The 20,634-nt window shown below is 53.0% G+C and overlaps 7 protein-coding genes across 7 annotated transcripts; 3 read left to right on the forward strand and 4 right to left on the reverse strand.

Moving 5' to 3' along the window:
- Positions 1-135: 135 nt before the first annotated feature.
- SETTUDRAFT_94452 (uncharacterized protein) lies at positions 136-1,419 on the forward strand (the record flags this gene model as incomplete). The annotated part of the gene is made up of 1 exon (XM_008031058.1): positions 136-1,419. The coding sequence occupies one exon, from the start codon at positions 136-138 to the stop codon at positions 1,417-1,419; it is 1,284 nt and encodes a 427-aa protein (XP_008029249.1).
- A 1,316-nt stretch (positions 1,420-2,735) lies between these two features.
- SETTUDRAFT_164888 (uncharacterized protein) lies at positions 2,736-4,367 on the reverse strand. Its single transcript, XM_008031059.1, has 3 exons — positions 3,716-4,367; positions 2,896-3,662; positions 2,736-2,842 (listed from the first exon to the last, which is right to left on the reverse strand). The coding sequence occupies exons 1-2, from the start codon at positions 4,041-4,043 to the stop codon at positions 3,070-3,072; spliced, it is 921 nt and encodes a 306-aa protein (XP_008029250.1). The 5' UTR covers positions 4,044-4,367; the 3' UTR covers positions 2,736-2,842; positions 2,896-3,069.
- Positions 4,368-4,465: 98 nt separating this feature from the next.
- Positions 4,466-5,518, forward strand: SETTUDRAFT_33863 (uncharacterized protein; the record flags this gene model as incomplete). The annotated part of the gene is made up of 3 exons (XM_008030648.1): positions 4,466-4,699; positions 4,785-4,949; positions 5,000-5,518. The coding sequence occupies 3 exons, from the start codon at positions 4,466-4,468 to the stop codon at positions 5,516-5,518; spliced, it is 918 nt and encodes a 305-aa protein (XP_008028839.1).
- Positions 5,519-6,354: 836 nt separating this feature from the next.
- On the reverse strand, positions 6,355-7,146 carry SETTUDRAFT_94107 (uncharacterized protein; the record flags this gene model as incomplete). The annotated part of the gene is made up of 1 exon (XM_008031060.1): positions 6,355-7,146. One exon carries the CDS (start codon positions 7,144-7,146, stop codon positions 6,355-6,357), a length of 792 nt encoding a protein of 263 aa, XP_008029251.1.
- Positions 7,147-10,755: 3,609 nt separating this feature from the next.
- Positions 10,756-12,856, reverse strand: SETTUDRAFT_164889 (glycoside hydrolase family 17 protein). Its single transcript, XM_008031061.1, has 2 exons — positions 11,372-12,856; positions 10,756-11,322 (listed from the first exon to the last, which is right to left on the reverse strand). Exons 1-2 carry the CDS (start codon positions 12,835-12,837, stop codon positions 11,163-11,165), a joined length of 1,626 nt encoding a protein of 541 aa, XP_008029252.1. The 5' UTR covers positions 12,838-12,856; the 3' UTR covers positions 10,756-11,162.
- A 2,052-nt stretch (positions 12,857-14,908) lies between these two features.
- Positions 14,909-16,459, reverse strand: SETTUDRAFT_140241 (uncharacterized protein). Its single transcript, XM_008031062.1, has 2 exons — positions 15,954-16,459; positions 14,909-15,898 (listed from the first exon to the last, which is right to left on the reverse strand). Exons 1-2 carry the CDS (start codon positions 16,345-16,347, stop codon positions 15,228-15,230), a joined length of 1,065 nt encoding a protein of 354 aa, XP_008029253.1. The 5' UTR covers positions 16,348-16,459; the 3' UTR covers positions 14,909-15,227.
- A 963-nt stretch (positions 16,460-17,422) lies between these two features.
- Positions 17,423-20,224, forward strand: SETTUDRAFT_164891 (uncharacterized protein). Its single transcript, XM_008031063.1, has one exon. It carries the CDS (start codon positions 17,439-17,441, stop codon positions 20,082-20,084), a length of 2,646 nt encoding a protein of 881 aa, XP_008029254.1. The 5' UTR covers positions 17,423-17,438; the 3' UTR covers positions 20,085-20,224.
- Positions 20,225-20,634: the final 410 nt, after the last annotated feature.

The following is a 20,634-nucleotide window of genomic DNA, read 5'->3' on the forward strand; positions in this document are numbered from 1 at the left end:
TCATCCAAAGGCTCCATATGGACCCAAATGGATGAAGACATGTCCGAAAAGGATTCGGGCATGGCCATGCCTCGACGCCATACCTTTTCCATTTCACTGTCAAGCCAAAGACCACCGCCTCCACGACGCCTCGCAATGCTATGTCTCCACTGGTTCACGACATACCGGATCCTCATTGCCCTGACCTTTATCGCAAACATGGCCGTACTCGCAGTCCTGGTCAACCGGAACAGGCCATTCACTCTCGCCGAGCCTCTGATTGCTACCGCCGTCAACCTCTTCGTCGCCGTGCTGGTCCGCCAGGAAGACATTATCAATCTGAGCTTCTCCCTTGTCGCAAAAACACCCATCTGGCTTCCCCTGTGGTTCCGCACAACCATGGCAGACTTTCACCACTACGGGGGCATCCACGTTGGCAGTGCCATGGCGGCGCTCCTGTGGTACATTTTTTTCGTCCACGTCAACACCATTTTCTTTCTCGACAGCCTGAATGCACACACGGCCAGGGTGTGGATGTGGGTCGACATTGCCACGTGCTACTCGTTTCTCGTGTCCATTGTCCTCGTGTGCATCACAGCGCACCCCAAGCTCCGCATGCGCTTCCACAACACGTTTGAGCACACACACCGTTTCGGCGGCTGGATTGCCATGATGGTCCTCTGGGCCAACACCGGCGTATCCAGCATCACTCAGCACACCAAACCCCTGTACTTGAACCCAGCAGTCTGGCTCCTCGCCGCCACCACCATGCTCATCATCATGCCCTGGACCCGCATCCGCCGCGTCCTCATCACAGCATCGCTCCTTTCTTCCCGCGAAGTCCGCATCAGCTTCCCCTACAAAAACATGCCCTACTCACGCACCATGCGCTTTTCCCACAGCCCCCTGCTAGAATGGCACGCCTTTGCCACGATCCCCACGCCCGACCACGCCAGCGCCTTTGTCCTCGTCTCGCAAGCCGGCGACTGGACCAAGGCGCTAATCCAGAACCCGCCCTCACATATCTGGCTGCGCCGGCCCCCCGCCGCAAACTTCCTGTGCGTCGCCCCGCTCTTCAAATCCCTCCTCCTCGTTGCTACCGGCGCGGGAATCGGCCCCATGATCTCGCTCCTCAGCAGCCCCATCATCGCCAAAATGAAGGCCCGCGGCACAATCATCAGAGTCCTCTGGTGCGTCTATGACCCCGAAGCTCCCCACTGGCAATTCGTCCTCGCCGCTATCCGCGCAGTCGATCCAAACCCTTACATCTACGACTCCAGCGACGGCCGCCCGGATATCGCCGGCGAAACCGGCTGGGTCATGCGTGAAAAGGGTATCGAGGCTGCCATGGTCGTTAGTAATCCCAAAGTCACCCGTGAGGTGGTCGAGGGCGTCAAAGGCTGGGGTGGAGCTGCATTTGGTGCTGTGTTTGATTCTTAGATTGAGCTATTGTCGTGTTTGTATCTGTGTCTGTGTCTGTGTCTGTGTGTGTAAGGGGGGGTTTGGTACTGATGATGGAATGTTCTTGTCGACAAAGTTTGTTTGTTGCCGCTTTGGTAGGCTGGGATTTCTCTCTCTCTCTCTCTCTCTCTCTCTCTTTTCTTTTCTTTTCTTCTCTCTCTTTTTTCTTTTCTCTTTTTCTTTTTCTTTTATCGCTGTGTCGTCGCCGTCGTCGTGTGATGTTTGTCGTCTCTCTCTCTCTCTCTGTGTGTGTGTCTGTGCGTGTGTAGTGTGTAGTCTGTCTTTGTCTCGAGCTACGTTGTCATGGTGCTGGATACTAATGTAAGATTTTTTTTTCTTCTTTTAGAATGTCGTATATTTACACACATACACTCTCTCCTTTTTTCCTATTTTTTTTCCTTTTTTTGGGCCAGATGCGGAGGATACTCAGCAGCAGCAGTAGCGTAGCGCAAGCAAGCAAGCAAGCAAGACAAAGGGGAGCAGGGAGGAAAAGCGGGGAAGTGATGGCTGGTGTGTGTGGGTGCGAGAAATACTTTAGATTGCATAATCCTCTCTCTCTCTCTCTCTCTCTCTCTCTCTCTCTCTCTCTCTCTCTCTTTTTTTTTTCCATTCATTCATTCATACATTCATTCCTTCATTCACTCTGTCATTTCCATTTCTCCTCGCAGCCCGTTTTCTTGTTCTCTCTTCTTATTCAAATCACTCATTTACAATTCCAAATCCCAGCATACTATCCTAATATCCCTTTTTTCTTTCCCTTCCTCCCCCCCCACCCATCTCTCTCTCTCTCCTCCATCTCTCCACCCTAGCAATCTTTCCATCCAGATACCACCTATTTTTATTTCTATTATCTTCTTCTTCTTCTTCTTCTTCTTCTTCTTCTTCTTCTTCTTCTTCTTCTTCTTCTTCTTCTTCTCTTGGTTTAATAGGTGGGGGGTGAGGAGTGTGAAACGTCGCATGTGGTGGCTGCGTGACGTCTAGTTAGAATTTTTTTCGCACGTGTGTATAATAATAGAGTAGATATATAATACAAGTATACAGTATATATATATGTATGTAATACGAGAGGAAAGAAAGGGTATTAACAAAGCGCTGTTATACCTTGAAGCGAGTAAGTATGTAAGCAGTAGTTATAGTTTAGAGCGTGTGGGGGGGGGGGGGTTCAATATAGACCATGGTGCTTTAGTAGAACATGGGGAATGGAAAAGAAAAAAAACTTAATAATAATAATAATAATAATAATACGGATAATACGACTTCGCTTAACCAGGGGGGGTGGGGGTACGGGGAGGGGGCGGGCTACTGCTTGTAAGCGACAAGTCATTATTACAGGGGAATTAATTCGGTGGGGTATATATATATACATCTTTTGATGGTATTGGGAATATAAAACGCAGATTCCCTTGATTTACATAAGCCAACCGGTATTTCCACAAGTGAAGTGTTTCTGCGTACCTCGGATAATAAAACAACGACAACAAACTGCTGAGCTCCCTGCTTAGGTGTTCCAAAAGAAAGATTAAAGAGTATGAGGAAAAATCATCCTGGCTTAGCAGCGACTCAACGAACTCCAAACATCGCCATAGTCTGGGTTTAACAAATCTCGTACCCCAACATACATACATACCGTCAAGCCGGATCACTCCAATCGCGCCAATCCCGCTGCTCATTTGCCTTTTTCCTCTCCCAATACTCCCACTCTTCCTCCATGGACGTCGCCTTGAGCGAGTGTTTCCCCTTGTCGATGAAATTCGAGTGTCCAGAAGCCCAGTCGGCATCCCTCAGTGCTTGTTGCCTGAACCGCGGCACCGTCATCTCAGGCCGCACATAGTCGGGGATGTTCAAATCAACCACATGGCCCTGCTGTGTGTATTGCTGTTGCTGAGATGGAGGCGATGCAGGAGGCGACACGTGATTCGCGGGTCGATACAGGCGATTCTGGCCTTCTGCTGCAAACGTCCAGTTGGGGTTGAACGAGGATGCTCGCACAACAGGAGGAGGGGCTTGCGACGTGCTGGGGAGAGGCCTTGCGGGAAGCCGGTCGTAATCCGAGTACGATTGAGGGGGTCCTGATCCGAAGATGGAGTGTGACGATGTTGGAAGCGGAGCTATGGCTTCTTCCCCGTAGGCTATGCGCTGGATCACCAGATTCACCATTGACTGGCAGTTACCGTTGAGCAGGTCGTAGCTGCTGCGCATTTCCTGTGTGCACACCAGCTTTGCTATTTCCGTGTGGTGTCAGTGGAAACATTGTCTCGTTTGCAGGAAGACTTGCCGCAATCTTCAATGGCACGGTCATCCAGAGTCGTCGAGCACCCCGTGTCTGTGTATTTTATGATGGACGAGTTGTTTTTCTCTTCCTTCTCACGATCACTCCGGCTGCGCGTCAGGACGCCAATACCACCGTTTGGCCTGTACAGTTCGAAAAACGTATCGTCCTGTCCGTTTCTGACATCGGGCGAGACGACGAGAATGCCCCAGTGCTGAGCCATATCAGGCAGTGGAATAACATTGCCGGCGCGAGTGTCACCGCCGATGGAACTGGGTGTTCCGGCTGGTGTTGAGAATTTGTAGATTTTGCGATACCTAGCAGAAGGCGCCATGGCGAGCTCTGTTCGCTTCAAGCAAGATTTTTCTGGTTCTTGAGTGAGTTGAGAATCTTAATTTCAAAAGTGTCGAGCAGCAGGGTCGCTTTATCGTCTTTGATACCGCACAAGGCTTGAGGACGCTTCACCAGGCTACCCGAATTTGGGGGCCATGGACGATCATAGCGCAAGCCTGCGAGGTTTAGAAACATGTAGGCAGCAATGTTGGCAAGCAATAGGCTCTCAGACAAAGCTCAACGCCATGTCTGCTCGAGCTCACCAAGCCCTAGTACGTGGCCCAATGCGCCGAAGCCATGCGCATTTGCAACCACCATAGCCCGACATGCTGCAATTTAGGCCAACGTCATATCTGACAAATCCTCTGTCCTTTGGGATCAGGCTGCCCAATAAATCTGGTATATCGGTGTGAGACGCCAATCATGGGACGCCCACTGACGCCCCTTTCTCAGCCTTGCAGCTCGGAAGAGACAAGAGCAGGATCCTTGTCTTCCGGTCAGCCTAAAGGCTTCGGGGCTGCATATGTCTATAATACCCTGCAGCAGTGTATTTCGGTCGACTTGCAAGGCTGGCCCCTTGATCTTTCTCAAGCCTATCCAACTCGCTCGCGGCCATCTCGATGTCATGTCAAGTCTACCAACAATCTTGCGGAACAGGTATGCGCGGATAGCAGAGAGACTCGAAAATGTGTGTATTCGCAACTCGCCTGCTATTGGTTAGCTAATCACAAGCTTCGAGTAGATTAAGCGGAAAATCTACCATGGCTTCGTTATCGCCTACTCACCTTCTGGTGTCTCCCAGATCATTGCACGATCCATAGTGCAAACCTCTCCAGAAGAACAAAAGGAAATCCTCGATCGCTTTGTAGACATGAAGCAACGAGAACTGGCAACTGTCATTGTATCAGTATGTATACCGGGATGATATATGCGAAGCGGGGCTTAACCACTGCTCAGTGCGCGCTTGTCACGTCGCTCGTCGCAACGCTCATGTCGTGGTCTTGGTTTCCTGTGCCGGCCTTCACCGCGAAGATTGCTGCTCTCTGCGCACTGATCCACTCGCTGGTAGCCATCGGCATCGCATCGCAGCAACTCATCGCTTTGACTCGCGCACACATCCATCCTCACCGTACTCAAATCATGCAGTACATTCTCTTCGGCTCAGTTGCCAGTCCGAGCTCGAGCCCGCACCTGCAGTCGCCTTTGACTGATACGCAGATCGATACGGGAAGTGCATGGCGCCACTTTTCCTGGCAGATACCTACCATGCTGCTCGGAAACAGCATCCTATTCACGTTGGTCGCGCTGGGGATTGCGGTGTTTGATGAAGGGAGAAAGGCTGCGGTCTGGCGCACTCCAGAGATGGTCACAGCAATCTGTATTGCAGTATCGTTGATGTTCAGTGTGAGCTGCTACTTCATCTCGTGGTTCAATATCGAGTGGCAGATGCAGGAGGCGATTGCCAAGGACTTTTAGCATACCTGTGGAATATCATTGCTGTTACAGAATGGAGTGCGATATAGCGAGATTGAAGAGTATGTTGATAGGCTGCTCAATCAACATAGAAGTGCGAAAGTCCAACTTTTTTCTTGCTGGTGCGTCCTGCAATTGCCAACCGGGGATTGTGGTGTGCAACCCCAACTACTCCAGATGCCGGCGATGACGTCATCTGTTGTTTGACCGTACTAGGTAATTTGGCTGCGAATGTAATTGCGGAAGACCGTATGCTCTTTTTTAATAAGCGGTACCCAAGTTCAATTCGCGTAAAAAGATAAAATCGAAACGAATCAATCCAACATCACGTCTAACTAAGCCATCACAGTTACGTATTCGATCACATATTGCTAATTTTAGACCTACCACGCCGTTTTGCCAAGATAAAAACTGCGAGTTATGGTAGCGGGGTAATGACCTGACTCGCTATCAATTCTAGTGTCGGGTACATCTCCAAAGACAACGTAGTGTAAATTAAATTTCAGCCTATACGCAATTATTCAGATAAACATGTCAGTATACCTGTTGGAAGTTGATATCATATCACATCTAACGGATGTTGAGGTGTGAATTTTACACGACTATCAAGGTCACACCCGATGCTACGTCTCCCAGCGTAAATCTAATACGGAGAATTAGAGAGAAGAAGGACTGCGAACGCACGGATTGCAAAAATTCCGATAGCTATGTACCGCCAACGAACTCCACAACCAGTGGTGCCTCGTCCTAGGCAACCGATACGCGAAATGGCTGAAGGAGCTTGATTTAGAAACGGACAAGTAAGACAAATAGACAAGTTCTCTACCTATCACTATATCTTATGCAGCTCTTGTTAGCTTCTCTATCCATTGTTGGATCTTTCCCAGCGCAATATAATCGTGATCTTGCGCCGAAACTGTAAAGTCCTCGTCAATCCATCCTGGCGTCCCCGCCGTGATAAGTGTCTTCCCGAATGGCTGGCATGAACCGTAGTCGATAATGACAGGATCATCGTGTTCGTCAATCATGATATTCATTGGCGTGAGATCGTTGTGCGCTCGCCCAAGTGAGTGAAGGTGGCAGATTGCAGACTTGGTTTTGCGCATGCAGTTATCAACGTCAAAGTGTTGTACATTCTTCTCTAGTCGGTGCTGGAGCGTGACTGGAAGGCGATCCAGGACAAGGCTGACGATGCGACCGCGTTTGATCAAACAACCATGATACCTAACGATGTGTGGATGTGGGTTACGCCGAAGAAGCTCCATTGTCTCGGCTTCGTGTAACATAAGTTTTGGAAGTAGGCCTGTACCTACAAAGTCTAGGTGTAGTTTTGGCCTTTTGGGGAAAAGAGTCTCGTCGATTGGAGGTGAAAACACTGTGATGTTCGAAGGAGCCTCTGGGTACACATCCTCATCTGGAAGGCGTTGCAAACTTTCTCTGATGATTTGATGGTTCAGATTGCATTTTCGATAATCAGATTGGCCGAAGTAGGCAACATATTCACCAGAAATGTAGCCAAAAGATGAGTATAGGAAGATTGGATTACCATCCTCGTCATCTTCCTCGGAGAAGGCTTCGTAGCGGGGGGAAAGGTCCCGAGCCGAATACAGTGGTAGCTCTTCGTCAACCATGATTCGATACTGCTTTGACGTCAAGGTGAGACTGATGGAAAGTGGTAATCAAAGTGGCATTTCGCGCAACCTCTCACAGCCGGTAGATCTTCGGAAATTCGTTTTGCCGGATCCGGTCCCCCTTGCTGAGAGACGGCGTACCGTAAGCTTCAAAGGTAACATCCAGCATCCGCACAGAGTGCCCTACCAATGTACCTTTTCCCTACTGTACCCTGAACTATCGTTAGCTGAAATCGAAATGTGTCGCTCTCAAGCTGAAGCTTCCGAATAATGTTAAACAATCTATTTGTTTTATGGGTGATTTTGACATGCTAACGAAACGGCTTTCACAACGCAGTAGAGTAGACTTGTTGCTGCAATATAGCGGAATGAGATATGTGATATCAAAGAGTATTTTGTTAGGCCGCTCGACACATGTACAGTGCGAAAGTCGAGCTCCTTCTTGCTGGTGTGTCACTGCAATGGCCAACCTGGATGTTGGAGTGGGTGAAGGAGTAGGGATGAAGCTATCGTGAGAGAGCAGCCTGTGAGCTATCTGGTGCTAAGAATATGCTAGCAAGTTCCAAACAGACCGGCCTGTACCTTCTACACCTGCAGTTGCCAACCCGGAGTCGTGGTGTGCAACCGCGACTGCTCCTGCCACCAACGACGATGACATCATTTGTTTGTTTGACCATCATTGACAATTTCGCTGCGAACCCAACTCCAGAGAGCTCGACACAACATCTGAATCAGTCCTTCACATCACGTACACGTACACGCATACCATTCCGGCTTCGCTGCGTCAGCCGAAACCACACATAGGACGAATTGCATCAAGTTAAGTACGAGTGCATACAACAAAAACGAAAAACCAATAAGTCCCACCCACTAGGTTCTGCCCACCGGACATTGAAGGACCACCAAGTCGGGCGGCAATAAAGTCAGCAAGGAGGCAAAAAAAATCAAAAAAACATACAACAGCAGGGATTCGCCAGTGGTCACCCACCTGACTACTAATCTGCCGGTTACTAGCTTATGTATTGCCGAGCGAACGAGAGACACAGAATTCTAGTACCTATGGTCGTATGTGGTAGAAAGGGGATGACGTGTAGGTTATGAATTTTTTTTGAAAGAGAAAGGAGCGTTCGAAGAGTGCTGTTCACCTACCCCTCACCCGCCGCTGGCCCACCACAGCCCTTTGATGTTCTCAACAACGCTTAATTTCACTTGCGCGTAGTCTCTAGATTTATCAGTCTCTGCTGTCTTCTAGTACTATTTCTTATTGAAAATGAATACAGAAATGCAGTTGCTAGTGTCGTCCTACAAAGTCACATGATAGGATAGAATAGTCACGTGAACGCATAGAATATACTTGGGACGGTAGTATGTTAGAATATAAGCTTGAATCTTCGACATGTTTCTCTCCAAAGCACAAGAGATAGAAATGAGTATGCCGCGTGTTATGAAAGTTTCGTGCAACTGACCAATTCTGCACAGCCACCGATGCGCATTGTGATATTGGACGTGTGAAGCGAGTCGCAGTAGCGAGCGGAAGTTGTTTTGATATGGCCAAGAGGGCTATGCTACCTGCGAGGCAACCGCCGACGCAAATAGTCCTCGCTATCGTGCACTGTCCACAGCTGGAAATTATTCTGCCTTGCTTTTTGATCTGGCCATTGCAACTCTCCTTCCTTGATAGCTACTCTGATGTTTTTTCCCTCTCGCGAGCTGCTGGCCCAAGCACGACACTGACTTGATATGCTTGATGAGAAAGCTTTCCTGCCACATGGTAAGTATCCAATTTCCACGCGCATAGCGACTCAGCCGAGCGAGGGCATGTGTATCAGATAGCGGGTGCGGTATTTGTATTATCATTGTGCTCGCAACACTTGCACCCTCAACGCAGTTTGGTAAATTCGGCATCTACTCCCCATCGCTTCCCCCAAACCTAGTCACACCGCCTTCCCCTGCATCGGCACTCTCCCCGTTTCCCAAACTCTCTCGTGTCACAACCCTTCTCCCCGCCTTCCCCTGCACACAGCATGCAAGCCACCCTGCACGCCATCACGCAGCCCTACGCAACACATTATCCCCCCACATCCCTGCCAACCACCGCAGCATCCGCAGTGCAACAAAGTCAAAAAGCCGTACCACGGTCCCTCGCGGCACGAGCATGCATGTACCTGACTCGCCTACTCGGTGGTACCTTGCAGGCTGTTCGCGCAGGCACGAACGCGCAATCACGGCAATCGGGAGTTTCTTCTGATAGCTCAATCGACGGCGGGAACCGAGTCAGTGATACAACAGAGGCAGAAAAGAAGCTCCTGTGACGAGAAACTCACGTCCATGGTTCCGTGTTCTATCCGATTCCATTGGTTGGCGTTCGCAGTGCATGGGGTACGCGACGACGCGAGGAACCACTGTACCACGCAGCTGGTAGATGCCTACGTACATATGCAAACGAGCACGATCAGCGCAGCCTTGGGAAGTACCTGGCCACCCTATCTGGATGTACCTGCATATAGTGATGGCCCACACAGTGGGTATGCAGATCCACCAGCTACCAACAACCACAACAACACTAGCACCAGTACCAACGAAACGACACGATGACGATGACAATGGCAATGACGCGTGCAAAGCCATACACACGTGCACACATGACACGTAGCCGCAGCCGCAACCATTGAATCAGCTGGAAAAAAATAAAACAAAGCCAGAAAAAAGAAGCAGCAAAGAACAAGACCCGAAAACAAAACAAGAGCACGAAGAAAAGGAAAAAAGTAAATGTGCTTGTACACGTGTAGTCAGCGCTTCGTTTCCTTGTACTTGGACTTGCACCTACATCTAGCAAGGTCTTCACTTACCTGCATACATGTACTACATGCACGGCTACAAAGTGGAAAACAAGGAAAGAAGGTAAAGAGAGCGAATATCACAAAAGACTACGACTGACGTGGCTGCACGTACGAACACATCAGGAATTACAAAAGTGTTAGTGTGGAGGCTGTATGCATAATGACGACAAGAACAACTCATACTCATACTCATGCTCATATTCATGTGCGATGTACTCAATGCCGAGTCTTTTTACGTTCAAGAATCGGACCTGGGAGGGAAAGGACTGATAGGGGATAGGGGAAACCTCTGGAACAATTATATATATATATAACTATATGTTGTGATGTTTCCTTTTTGCTTTTATCAAGAAAGATAAGAGAAAAGGAGAACGAGAGAGAACAACAGGAAAAAAAGGTAAAAAGAAAAGAAAAGATAGTTCGTTTCGTTTCGTTTCAGACTTGCTTTGCACGCAGTGCTAATAATCTACTTCCATACAACCAAGTATCAAAGGATACTATTAGAGCCTGACAGAACTGACGGTTAACAAAATCTCTGGGCGTGCCAAAACAACATTTCTTAAAACCTGCACCAACTTCCAGCACCAACTTGGTAAGTAACGAGAAGAAAAAAACAATATGATAAAACACACATTTCCTACAAATCTTTTTACCAAGCCAGCCGGATTGATTCGTTCCCTGGTGATTTCGCATGTGCGTATATATACAAGCAGAGTTACGTGCCGACTCAATGTCCACTTCTCCCACCCCCCTATTGCGCCAAAAAGGCCCCCTCTTTCCAATTATTATCCCATGTGATGAAGAAAGAAAAAAAAACAAGCGTGTGTGTGTGGCTAACATATCCGATGGATAAGGTATCGGTAGATGAGCAAACCAAGCCGCCGCCCAAGATGATTCCGGGTTCAGAAAAAGAAAAACAATCAGGTAAAAAAAAGCAAAAAAAGAAAACCAAGATAAGCACAGGTTGCGCCCTAGTTCCAAATATACAAGGCCCTTTTTTGTCGGGAAAGAGATCAATGTGGGTGTGGGTGTCGCGAAGAAAAGAGACTTTGTCCGCCGCCGCAAATGGAAGATGCCGGACCAGAAAAGGGAAACAGGAAAACGCCAGCCAACGCCATGCCGTCATGCAGGAACTCGTCCAGAGAAGGAATATTGATACGCGCTCGTTTCGATCGTCTAATGGTCGTACTTTGTGGGTAACGCCTGGCCGCCGCAATCGGGTATCTTGAGGCCGGGTTTGAGGTTGCGGTCGACGTCCATGAGGCCCCACTTGTCTTCCCATTCTTTGCCCTTTTCGTTGTATTGAATCTTCCAGGGCTCGTCGAATGCCGAGAACCTAGCGGTTGTTAGTTTTATTGATCGCAGTATCAAGGCATTAAACTCACCAAAAGTACTCGGTGCCATTCTTCAAACTAGGACATATCCAGTCTTCCATAAACTGGTTCATTTCGTCAATGCCGGCAACTGAGCCTCCGGTGCACGTGGCGGCTCCACCACAGTCGGTACCACCTCCGGACGGCCAGCCGACTTCAGCAATGACCTGATGAATATTGCTGTTGCTGGCGGTAAGAGCTACATCGTGGGTTGTCCAGAAATTCCAGGTCCATGCGGCCGCCTGCTTGACGTCAACGCCGGCGAAAAACGGGTGGACGTTGGACATGACAATGTCGACTTTGCTGGCCATGTCGGCAGTCCAGTTGTCACCGAGATCGGCCATGGCTACGGGAAGCTGGCAGCTGTGGTCCGAAATGTTCTTGCGAAAGTCGGTAATGTGGCCGAGCAGCTGAGTCACCGTCAGGTCCTTGCGGAAAAGCACCTCGTTGCCGATAATGATGCCCTTGAAGTAGTCGCAGCCATAGTCGTCGAGGATTTTCCACGTCTGGGCAATCTGTCGCTGGGTAGTCGTGTCGTTCTTGTCGAGCCAAACCCCGAGCCAAATCTTCATCGAGTCCTTAATCTCCAGACGGTTAATGGCGTGGATAACCATCTGGGTCTGGTTGCAGTCGGTGCCGTATAACCTGACGGCGTTGGTCAGCTGCGACATGACGGCCAAGTCACGAGTAATGTTGTTTTGCGATGGCGGCACGTGGAGACAGTCTGGGTACTGCGCATTCAGCGGAGTGTAGTCCATGCCGGGGAACACCTTGTGCAGATTGGCGTTGTTCATCAGGCCCTTGATTTCAGTCGAGTCTTTGCTCAGGTCGTCCTTGTTATCTTTGGCAACGCTGTCGGCTGCTTGCTGGTTCTTTGCAGAGTTCGAGTCGGAAGAGCCGCCCTTGCCTAGTGTGGCACCAAGTACGCCTCCAAGAATAGCGCCTATCAGGATAATTGCGATGATTACAATGGCTATCCACATTCGCTTCTTCCGCTTCTTCAAGTCGTCCTCTGCCTTCCAACTTGCAATCTTCTCGGGCAACAGCTCTCCGCTTCCGTTGACCATGGGTACTGTGTCGTACTTTGCTCCGTCACGCGACCCGGCATACGCAGCTGTGCCGGCGGCTGCACCAGCAGCGCCATTGTTTATTGAGGATCCCGGAGATGCGTTGCGACTGCTGCCGTCGCGCGAGCTACCAAAAGGCACAAACGAACGTCGCTTTTGAGGGGCGTTTTCGGCCGAGCCCATGCCCCAGTCGTCGTCATTGTCGACTTCGTATGGGTTGATCTGGCCCATTTGCGGAGCGAGGTTCTGGGCGGATGACGAGTAGCGCGTGTAGGGCGTGTCCGAGTAGGCGCGGTTGCTGTGCGACGAGGGCGGCATGCTGTGCAGTGAGCTGTTACTCGAGTACATAGCGGGGGCGAGGGGTGCGCCTGGGCCGGGGGTGCGTTGTGAGTACATTGGTCGCGACATCATGGAGGGATCGAGCGAGCCCTGGTCTTGAAAGGGCGACGCTGGTGAGACTGGGCTGGGAACGCCCATGGGGCGCTGTGGTGTGCCTTGGCGATCGGGCGAGACAACAGCAGCGTCGGGCATATTGTTTGGACCTGGAGGCATGCCCGGGGTCGAGTAGTCGGAGTAGTTGTTAGGGTCGGGGTACTGGTGCTGGCTATTCAAGTGCTGGTACTGCGAGTCGGGGTGCATGCCTACAGGCGTGCGATGGGCGGGTGGAGGGGGCGGGCTGTCGTCGGGAAGCGAGACGTCGCTGTATTGACCTTGTCCGAGTGGCCAGGGCTGGGTTTGGTGCGAAGCCATCTGGAGCGGCCTCGCGGGCTTTTTCCTCCAGACGTTGCTGCAGGAAGCGAAAACGACAGGCGCGGCGACGCTTGGAGGGCAGCTGAGGGCGGGCGGCGGCGGCGGCGGAGGCGGCGGCGGCGTACCGCTGTGTGGACGAGTGGACGCGGACTACTGGGCTGGGTGGACCGTGGGTGTTGGCGGCGAACGGGCGAGGGCAATTGGCCGGGGGATTTGTTCTGGCACGGCTGCTCAGGCTGCAGGCGGGATGCACAGGCAGCAGCAGCAGGAAAAAAAAAGGATGGCACGGCGCGTCGCGGGCGGGGAGGGGGGGAGTCGAGGGGAGGATGGCGGATGTGGATGTGGATGGCAGCAGGAGAAAGGGCTCTGGTGGGTAGGCAGGATGCAAGTTGAGGTAGGCGGGTAGGACGGCTGGGAGGACGGAGGCTGACGGGGCGCAAATGCTGGGCCTGCCGACGCTAGCCCGCCGCATTCACCCAGGAAACGCGAGGTGAGTGAGCAGGCGACGAACCCACCGTGACGTCGGCCAATACAGGGCAGGGCTCGCGCAGTGTGGGCTCAACAGGTTTTGGGGGCGGGCATGGGCCGCGGGATTGCGGCGACTACCTGTAGACGACTAGGCAGACTGCAGCGATAGCTACAGCGACAGCTCATACATTCATCGATACATACAGCCAAGTATACACCTACTGCTGTAGCCATGCCCACGGCTGCACCGCCCGCAGGCCTACGTGTTGCACCTGCCCTGCCCTGCCGTGTCCTCGGTCGCGGCTGCAGGCTGTGTTGCAGGTGGGTGCAGGTGGCAGGTGCCTGCCCCATGCGGGCGAGAAAAGAGGCAGGGGCGGCGCCCGTTGCTGGAAAACAAGCAGCTGCGCGCAAGGCTTGGCAATCGGTGGCGGGAAGCCGCATCCAGCAACACGGCAGGGGTGGGCCGCCTTGCCAATCTCCCCTATCAGCACCAGGTCCACCGCGCGTCACAGCCGCTGCCCTTCGGTATTACTGTATTCTCACCACGCACCACTCACCACTCCGCCAGCCCATACACAGTCGCCGCCCTCGCTTCCATCGGCTTCATTTCTCCCACGCAATAAACACCCATGCTGCTCACGCGTCGTCATGATGCGCAAGGCTATTCCCGCCATGACAGCCTGCATGCCCGCCGCACGCCGCCTCGACTCGCCCCTCATGTCAGCCACTCTGCACAGCGTGCCTCTCCGCTACCGCACGCTCGGCTCCACACAGCAACATGCACACCTACATATCGTCGATAGCCAGCGATAGTGTAGTAGCGCCTCCTCAGCACGTCGCCCCTTGGCGCTTGGGTTTTTCTGGTCGCACATCTTCGCCCTTATCTTGCCCGCGCAACACTCGGTCTCAACACTCAGTCGCTCGCTCGTGTCGGCCTTCAGGTGCACCCCCCGGTAGCGATCCGTGAAACACGGACACGACATGCCGCCCATTGGTCTCGCGTTTGACCAGACTGCTGCTCCGTGCAGGGTTCACCACTCGTCCTTACCCCGCGTCTCCGACACCAAATCTTATGTATGCCGCCGGTGCGTATCAGTGCTGCGTCAGCGGCCGTCATCACGCCAACCATCTCGCAATCTATCCGCTGCACCGCCATTGTCGACTTGCACTGCAAAGACGCTGTTGGGTGCAACACAAGCTTGCCTCGACGACTGCTGCGCGGAGCCGTCTGTGCTCCGCCGCCTCCGACGCGCCTTTCTGCCCACGTTAAAACTAAAATCAAATACGCGCATCATGCACAGTCGCATCATTCCTCCAACAACCGGTCCTGCCCCGGGCTTGGTCTCGGCTATAGCTTGCTAATTATGGACATTACCTCCAGTAGTCCATGTAGTGCTCAACCCACACAGGTCTTGCTGACACATTCCTTTACTACACGTTCGCTCCGTCGCAGCCCACAGGGCCATCGCCAGCCACTACCGGCAACTGCTACACCTCGCAGTCACCTGGACACGTCTGGGTGTGCTTGTCTAGCCACAGCCACGCCATACCACAGCTTTATCTCTGTCTCTCGGCACTTTCTTCTACCATCCGGCAGCCTTCTTCTGCTCCGCCGCCTGCAGCACCCCCATCGTATGCTCCCAAACTTTGGTCGCCGTATCCTGCCGTCTTACCCTCGCCCAGCTGACTTCGCTTCTCTCGTCTCCTTTTTGATCCAGTGCATAGGCACCGCCTCCTATTTCGTTCTGACTGCTACGTGCTACGTTGCTGTCGTGCCCATCTTCAGGCTTCAAGGTTCCCTTGGCAGGATATCTGGGTGTGCTGAGGAAAACCATGAGTCGCCCACAATCCTCGGGACTCGTCATGACCAAGCTTGCCAAAGGCTTCATGAGCGTCCACAAGATGCGGAACCACAGCGGGTTCTCCTGGATGTAAAAAGTGGGCCCGTCTACGAGACCCGGGTACATGTGTATGAAGCTAATCTTGCCCGCGTGCTGCTCAGCTAGCGACTCGAACAGAAATGTCTTCATGAAGCACGTATGCGTGCGCACTGCCGTGACACCGTAGCTGGCTGGGTCGGGGATGCCAATGGGCAGTTGGTCTGGCTTAACCTTGTCCTCGACCGACCCTGCGAAGACGGAAATAACATGTGCCTTCCTTGGCGATGCCGTAAGCAGAGGAATGAGGTTTTGGGCACACCGGATGCGTGCGTAGTAGAGCAACGACATTTGCGAGTCGATTCCTTCTTCGGTAGCTGAAACATGCATCAGTACTTGTGCGGTGGCTATCCTGCTGAAAGCAAGACTTACTAGGCGACGGTGCCAGCGGCGAGAGGGCTGCAGTCAGGTACAACGCGTCGAGCCTTGGGGGCCCACCATGGAACGGGTCTTGTTCCTCTTGTCTCATCAGGTCCTTGCACGCAGCATCCACTTGGCTTATCAAGGCCAGGTTGGTCGCTTGGATAAAGCGCCAGTCTGACCCAGGGCTCGTCTTGCGCCCGAAGCGAAGCACCGTGTCTGCGCGCTCAGCATTGCGGCCAACAACGTAAACGCGCAGTTTGGAGCCATGGGCAGCAAACGTCTCAGCAAAGGTCCTGGCAACGTAAGACCCAATGCCCGTGGTGCCGCCGACTAAAGCAACGACAAGTGGTGGGCCGTCGGCTAGTAAGGCGACGCTCGAGCGGATTGTTTGGAAGTTGGGCATTCTGGTAGGATGTTCAAAGCAAATACGAGAGGAGAGGAGAAATGTCAAAATGCTACATGTTCATCACGAACAACCACAGCTGGCTTTATAGTTGAACATCTGATAGATAGGGCATGTTTTTCTCAGCCATTGGGTGGTTTGGCGCAGGCGACCTTTCCTCTGCTCGTGTAACTGAATACACACACCCGTCTACTTTGGGTACATAAAGTGCCGCCTTTCCTCGACTCGTTTACGCCCCCTGACCATCTGACGGCAGCTCGCTGATTGGTGGCTCAAAAACGCATGTCAAGTCCTTAAGTCCGAAAGCAGCCATGGGAAGACTTGGTAATGTTACACTTCATAGCCCCAAGGTCGAGAGAGTCGGAGATAGGAACGGGAATAGTAAGTTTGTTTGGGGCGACGATGGAAATACTGGAATGGTAATGTTGCCTGTTGTCGCACCATGGCAGCTTGCAGTGCGCTTCTGGTCCGGTGGCGTAGGCTAGCAGCTGTCGCTGAGTGTCACGCCGGATGGCATTGCAGTGACAGCAGTATGCAGAGTCTTTGACGTAAATGGGCGACCCAAGCAGACTCGCATGAGGCGTTGCGCTTCCCAAGCAGTGTAGCATACTTGGCAAGTATCCATGCGATGCCTCAGACTTGCGACGAGACGTTTCGAGAATGCCCTGAATTCCAGCACTCAGCACGTGTATACTCTGCAAGCGCCATTGCCCAGACTGCGCCATGGCATGGTGCGTAAAGGCGCAGTGTCAAGTCGCCATACTCGGCATGCGCATTGGCTGGGCCTCGCCCGCTGGTGACGACTCAAGTTCGCCTAGGGTTGTCGACCCCACAAGAACCGTCCCTGAACAGCAACGGCGAGATTTGCCCGCCATCACAACACGTAGCATCTCAACCCTCATATCTAGCAATTGGCATACCGCTCACACATCAATTGCGGCCCCTCACCCACACCCCATTGGTATCTACTGACGATTTTGGCATCTCCTTCCGGTAAGTCCAAGGGCGCCGCTGCCCCACCCAGCACTGGAAGCTCTTTGGACACAGTAGCTAACAGGCCCCGTCGACGGTGCAGCGACCCGACGCCCACCATGAGCAACCTTTTCGAAGCAAAGGTCAAGAGCGTGCTTTCTGGCGATACCGTCGTCCTCCACAACATCAAGGACCCAAAAGCAGAGCGCACACTGAGTCTAGCCTTTGTATCAGCGCCACGGTTGAGGCGAGAGGGAGACGAGCCCTTTGCTTTCGAGTCACGCGACTATCTTCGCCGCCTGCTCGTCGGCAAGGTTGTACGCTTCCAGGTGCTGTACAAGATCCCCACGGGCGCGAACCGCGAATATGGCCTCATCGTCACACCAAACAAGGAGATACTACCGCAACAAGCCGTCGCCGAAGGCTGGCTAAAGCTGCGCGACGACGCTGGCCGCAAGGAAGACTCGGACGAAGCGGCGAATCTGCTCGAGAGACTCCAAGTAGACGAGGCACGCGCCAGGGCGGATTCCAAGGGCATCTGGGCGGAAACGGGCGGTCGCATCAACGTGTCTTCAGAGCTGAGCGACCCGAGCAAATTCGTCGAGCAGCACAAGGGCAAAGACATTGACTCGATTGTCGAAAAGGTGCTGTCTGGTGACCGCCTGATTGTGCGTCTCGTCCTTTCACCCACCGAGCACGTCCAGACCATGGTTCTCCTCGCAGGCATCCGCGCACCAGCAACACAGCGAACGAATCCCTCGGATGGCAAGGTACAACCGGCCGAGCCATTTGGTGACGAGGCGCAACAATTCGTCGAGGCTCGATTGCTCCAGCGAGGCGTGCTCACTCAAGTGCTCGGCACTACGCCCAACGGCCAGCTTGTAGCAGATGTCAAGCACCCTACCCAGGGCAGCATCACACCGTTCCTGCTCAAGAATGGTCTCGCCAAGTGCACCGACCACCACACCACACTCCTCGGCCAGCAGATGGGCATACTGAGGGGGGCTGAGAAGCAGGCAAAGGACGCTCGGTTGGGTGTGTACAAGGAGCACGTTGCGCCAAAGGTCACCAGAGCGGGCGATCAAGAAGCCACCGTCAGCCGGATTCAGAGCGCCGACACTCTTTTTCTGCGGAATAAGGCGGGTGCAGAGAAGCGCATCAACCTCAGCAGTGTCCGTCAACCAAAGCCCACTGACCCCAAGCAAGCGCCATGGGTGGCCGAGGCCAAGGAGTTCCTGCGCAAGAAGCTCATTGGCAAGCACGTCAAGTTCCACGTCGACGGAAAGCGGCCAGCTACCGATGGCTACGATGAGCGCGAAATGTGCACCGTTACCTACCAGGGCAAGAACATTGGTCTGATGCTGGTCGAGAGCGGTATGGCGTCAGTCATCCGCCACCGACAGGATGACACCGACAGGAGTCCCATCTACGATGACCTCCTGCTGGCTGAGCAAGCCGCGCAAGACGAGAAGAAGGGCCTGTGGTCGGACAAGGCGCCGTCTGCTAAGCAGTACGTCGACTACTCGGAGTCGCTCGAAAAGGCCAAGCGCCAACTCACCCTTCTCTCTCGCCAACGCAAGGTACCCGCCATTGTCGACTTTGTCAAGTCTGGATCGCGCTTCACTGTCCTTGTACCCCGAGAGAATGCCAAGCTCACCTTTGTCCTCTCTGGCATTCGTGCGCCTCGATCAGCGCGAAACGAGAACGAAAAGGGAGAGCCTTTCGGAAAAGAGGCACATGAGTTCGCTAACCGACGCTTGCAGCAGCGAGACGTCGAGATTGACGTCGAGGACTGCGACAAGGTTGGTGGCTTTATCGGTACCCTGTACATCAACCGCGAGAACTTTGCAAAGACGTTGGTCGAGGAGGGTCTCGCCACTGTTCATGCTTACTCGGCGGAAAAGTCTGGTAACGCCAACGAGCTGTTTGCGGCTGAGCAAAAGGCCAAGGACGCACGCAAGAACTTGTGGCAAGACTATGATCCTTCGCAAGAAGAGGATGACGAGGCTGTCGAGGCTACTGAGCCTACCAACGGTGATGCTGCCCCGTCAACAAAGGCAGACTACCGCGATGTCATGATCACACACGTTGAGAATGACGGCAGACTTCGACTCCAGCAGATCGGCAGTGGCACCTCGGCACTGACATCGCTCATGGACGCCTTCAGCAAGTTCCATCTCAACCCGACCAACAGTGCTGGCCTGTCTGAGCCCCCCAAGGCTGGTGAGTTTGTCGCAGCCAAGTTTACCGCCGACGACCAGTGGTACCGTGCGCGCATCCGACGCAACGACCGTGAGAACAAAAAGGCCGAGGTTGTCTACATTGACTATGGTAACTCTGAGATTATCCCGTGGTCACGCCTGCGCCCCCTTTCACAGCCTCAGTTCTTGCCATCAAAGCTCAAGCCACAGGCTGTCGAGGCACAGCTGGCCTACATCCAGCTTCCTGGCAACTCAGAGTACCTCCAAGATGCGGTGGATTTCATCTCGCAAGAGACGGCCGACCGTGAGCTCGTTGCCAGGGTCGAGGCTACCGAAAAGGACGGCATGCTCTGGGTCACGCTGTACAACCCCAGCCAGAGCAAAGACGGCACAGAAAGCATCAACGCCGACATCCTGAGCGAGGGTCTCGCCATGGTCCCCAAGAAGCTGCGGCCATTTGAGCGCAGTGGCGGACAGATTCTAGCTGCCTTGAAGAAGAAGCAGGATATCGCCAAGGAGGAGCGCCGCGGCCAGTGGGAGTACGGCGATCTTACCGAGGACTAAGTGTCGAATTACCAGGAGTTAGGGACGAGTTGGTGTAGGAATAAAACATTGGGAAAACAAAAAGCAGCCGAATGATAGGGTCAAAAGGACCTCGGGGCATTGCATAACGATTGTGTAATATAAAAATGCATCTTTTGAATTGGCGTGATTGCACCAAGTTTCCGCGCTCACGTCACGCTCACATGTACACATGGATGGCCTGATGGGTAGGTGTTTGTAATCCGGTTGCGATGGAGCCTCAGACTGCGATGCAAGTGGAGGCTCGCCTAGGCCATGTCCGAGTGCTGATATGGGCGGGATCGCGATCAGATATAGTGTAGTATTTGAAATCCCTTAGTGTCTCCGTGACTATGGCATGCCGGCATACCATGGCCACGCCTGAGACACTGGCGGCTAGTGCGATGTGGATGACTTTGCGACATGTACGCTCGCTGTTCTAGTGCAAGTAGCAGCGAGCAATCACATTGTGTGCCTGTCGTGCTCATCATGCCGGCCGCTCGCGCAGGCGTCCATCATTGCCTGCCCTGCCGCAGTGGTGGCGCAGGCGGAG

The sequence above is a fragment of the Exserohilum turcica genome, assembly GCF_000359705.1.
Source record: "Exserohilum turcica Et28A unplaced genomic scaffold SETTUscaffold_5, whole genome shotgun sequence".
Classification (NCBI taxonomy): Eukaryota; Fungi; Ascomycota; class Dothideomycetes; order Pleosporales; family Pleosporaceae; genus Exserohilum; species Exserohilum turcicum.